The sequence below is a fragment of the Oncorhynchus nerka genome, linkage group LG20, assembly GCF_034236695.1.
Source record: "Oncorhynchus nerka isolate Pitt River linkage group LG20, Oner_Uvic_2.0, whole genome shotgun sequence".
Classification (NCBI taxonomy): Eukaryota; Metazoa; Chordata; class Actinopteri; order Salmoniformes; family Salmonidae; genus Oncorhynchus; species Oncorhynchus nerka.
In genome coordinates this window covers 72,076,914-72,079,413 of record NC_088415.1, presented here as the reverse complement: position 1 = coordinate 72,079,413, position 2,500 = coordinate 72,076,914, and the positions used below count along the sequence as shown (strand labels likewise).

Here is a 2,500-nt window from a genome sequence, read left to right as displayed (position 1 = left end):
ACAGTGAGCCAAATGGCCTCTGCTCATTGGAGAATGCTAATGTCCCAGAGCTTGTGGGAGTTGGAGTGAGACAGGGACAGGAAAGGACATGGGGGGAAGGCAGGAAGAAGGGACCAGAAAATCAGTGTTGTGCACTGTAGGGGTGACAGAGAACATAATCGGGGAGGGAATTGTGTGTGTGTGTGTGTGCGCGTGTGTGTGTGTGCGTGTGTGTGTGCCCGTGTGTGTGTGTGCGTGTGTGTGTGTGCTCGTGTGTGTGTGCGTGTGTGTGTGTGCGTGTGTGTGTGTGCGCGTGTGTGTGTGTGTGTGCGTGTGTGTGAGCGCGTGTGTGTGACCGCGTGAGCTCACACATGAGCGTGTGTGTATGCGTTCGCCACAGACCACAGCGAGAGGGGAGGACAGTGTGTGAGTGAGTTTAAGGCTGAGTGGGCCTATGGAAATGTCTTTGGTTTTCACAGGCTGCTACTGTATTTTGGAGTTAAGGTTCACAGGGTGGATTACTGCCAGTTATATTACTGGACTCCCTCTCAGCAGCATACTTATTCTTCTGAGCATGCCCTGGCATCATTTGATATTTTCCCAAATTCTTTCACTTGCACTTACCCAAGAGAAACTTCCATGTAATTTATGAATCAAATCTGTGGAGTTCATCTGTGTGTGGGGCTCACTTCCTGAACATCCCTCTGTAGTTTAATGCACTTCATAGATAGCAACGTATGGATGCTGCTGTCTCTATAGCAACACAGCACACAGTATGTGTTGTTTTTAGGTACATTTTTTCTTGTAAACTAATATCAAAAGCGTATTGTTTGTGAGGCATGATTTAATAGTAGAATTAGTGGTTACCTTTACATGAGTTTTATGTTTCATAATATACAGATACATGTACTCACAGCGTTCGATGCGGTCCTCTGGGCTCGATGACGTCTCGCGGTCGGACAACAGGCCGGACACTGCAAAAATCTTTTTCCCAGCATCCTCCACTGCCTTAAGGGCGCTTGGGGAGCTGGAGGGGATCTGTCCCCCCCCAAAGTCATACTCTTTACCCTCAGCGTCCGTGTAGCGCAGGTGGGGAGAGGCGTCTGCATCCAGGCAGCCTTTGAGGCGCTTGGCTGGGGTGAAGGCAGACTGGTAGCCCCCTGCCCCGTCACGGTCGTCTGGAGGGGAGGCGAAGGGTCGGAAGGCCCCCACCCCGCTGTGGTTCAGCATGCTGATGGGGGAGCAGTCCAGGTTTGGGGGGGCGAACTGGTGATGCAGGTGCAGCAGGGAGGAGGGGAAGTCCCGGTTGGGGAAGCCCCCGGGAACGGCTCCCTGACGGTGGTACATGGAGGCGAAGGTGTAGGAGCCGTTGTTGAAGGGCAGGTGCATGTCCTTCTCCCCCATGGAGACAGGCACGCCGAAGGGGCGGGGCTGCTGGCAGGGGATGGAGGCGTCGCGGCTGGCCTCAGCGGTGGAAGCCAGTACCATCAGGGCCGGGGATGCCAGAGGGTTGGGAAGGTAAGAGGACGACTCCATCTTGAAAGCGGCCCGGTGCAGGTCCATCCTGGTACCTGAGGAGTGGGGTTCCTGGGCCCAGAGGAGTGGCTGAGAAAAGAAGGAGTGGGGCGGGGTGTCCGGGCTGCGGGAGGCGGCTCTGGACACGCAGGTCAGGGGAAGGTGGGTCCTCACGGAAGGGTCCAGTCTCACTGCGGGTTCATCCTCCTCAGGTCACCGTCTGTAACAGGACACACAAGAAGTGACGTTTTCATTCAGCATCAGCCATAAAACTATTAAAAATAACATGACAGAGCCTCTTTGAAGAAGTCACAAACTTTCCCTCAGAGAGAGATCTGGGGTTGGATCACATCGATTTAAGCGGATTATTTCCCCATCTCTCCATCTCTCCCTCCCCTGCCTGCAGCTGGACCAGAACCGTCTGTCACAGATAAGGGCAGCGCTCGTCAATCTGATAAGGCCGGGCCTGCTCATGTGAACACTCGTCCCTGGTCCCCAGGCTGCCTACTCCAATGGGATTGTGATAGTGATATCATATCAGGCTGCCATCTGCACAGCCAGGAAATTTGACTGAATGAATAAATTAGCTGCACTTAACCTCTTGGCCTCTGGAGCAGTGAAACAGACTGAGACTCCCAGGAGGATTAAATGGTCAGATTGAACAAAATGTGTGAGGTGATTTAATGAAACAATGGCAAAAAACATTTCAAATATTATTTTGATCCCAAAGTGTAATTAGAAGGTGGACCTATGTATGGGTATACATTTTAAGAGCTCAAAAGAAGTGCCCATCATCTATAAAAATCAACCACAAAACTGAAGTTACAAATTCAGTATTTTATGCATCTCTACTTCATAAATCTATATTTTAAAATAATATTCCATGTACCTTTACATTGACATACACAGAAAATGTTGAAGTTAGATATGCTATCATGCATTCACCATTGATTTATCTAAATCCTCTCAAATGTTGAACCAATTCATGTGGATAAGGTCAAACCTA

At 50.4% G+C, this 2,500-nt stretch overlaps 1 protein-coding gene across 7 annotated transcripts in view; it reads right to left on the bottom strand.

Moving 5' to 3' along the window:
* LOC115103082 (E3 ubiquitin-protein ligase RNF220-like) overlaps positions 1-2,500 on the bottom strand; it is a 194,510-nt gene that overhangs the window by 178,665 nt on the left and 13,345 nt on the right. For all 7 annotated transcript variants that reach the window (XM_065005737.1, XM_065005739.1, XM_065005736.1 and 4 more), the window contains exon 2: positions 894-1,714. In XM_065005737.1, the coding sequence (XP_064861809.1) occupies positions 894-1,542 (649 nt within the window). In that variant the 5' untranslated portion in view covers positions 1,543-1,714. The remainder of the gene's footprint in view (positions 1-893; positions 1,715-2,500) is intronic.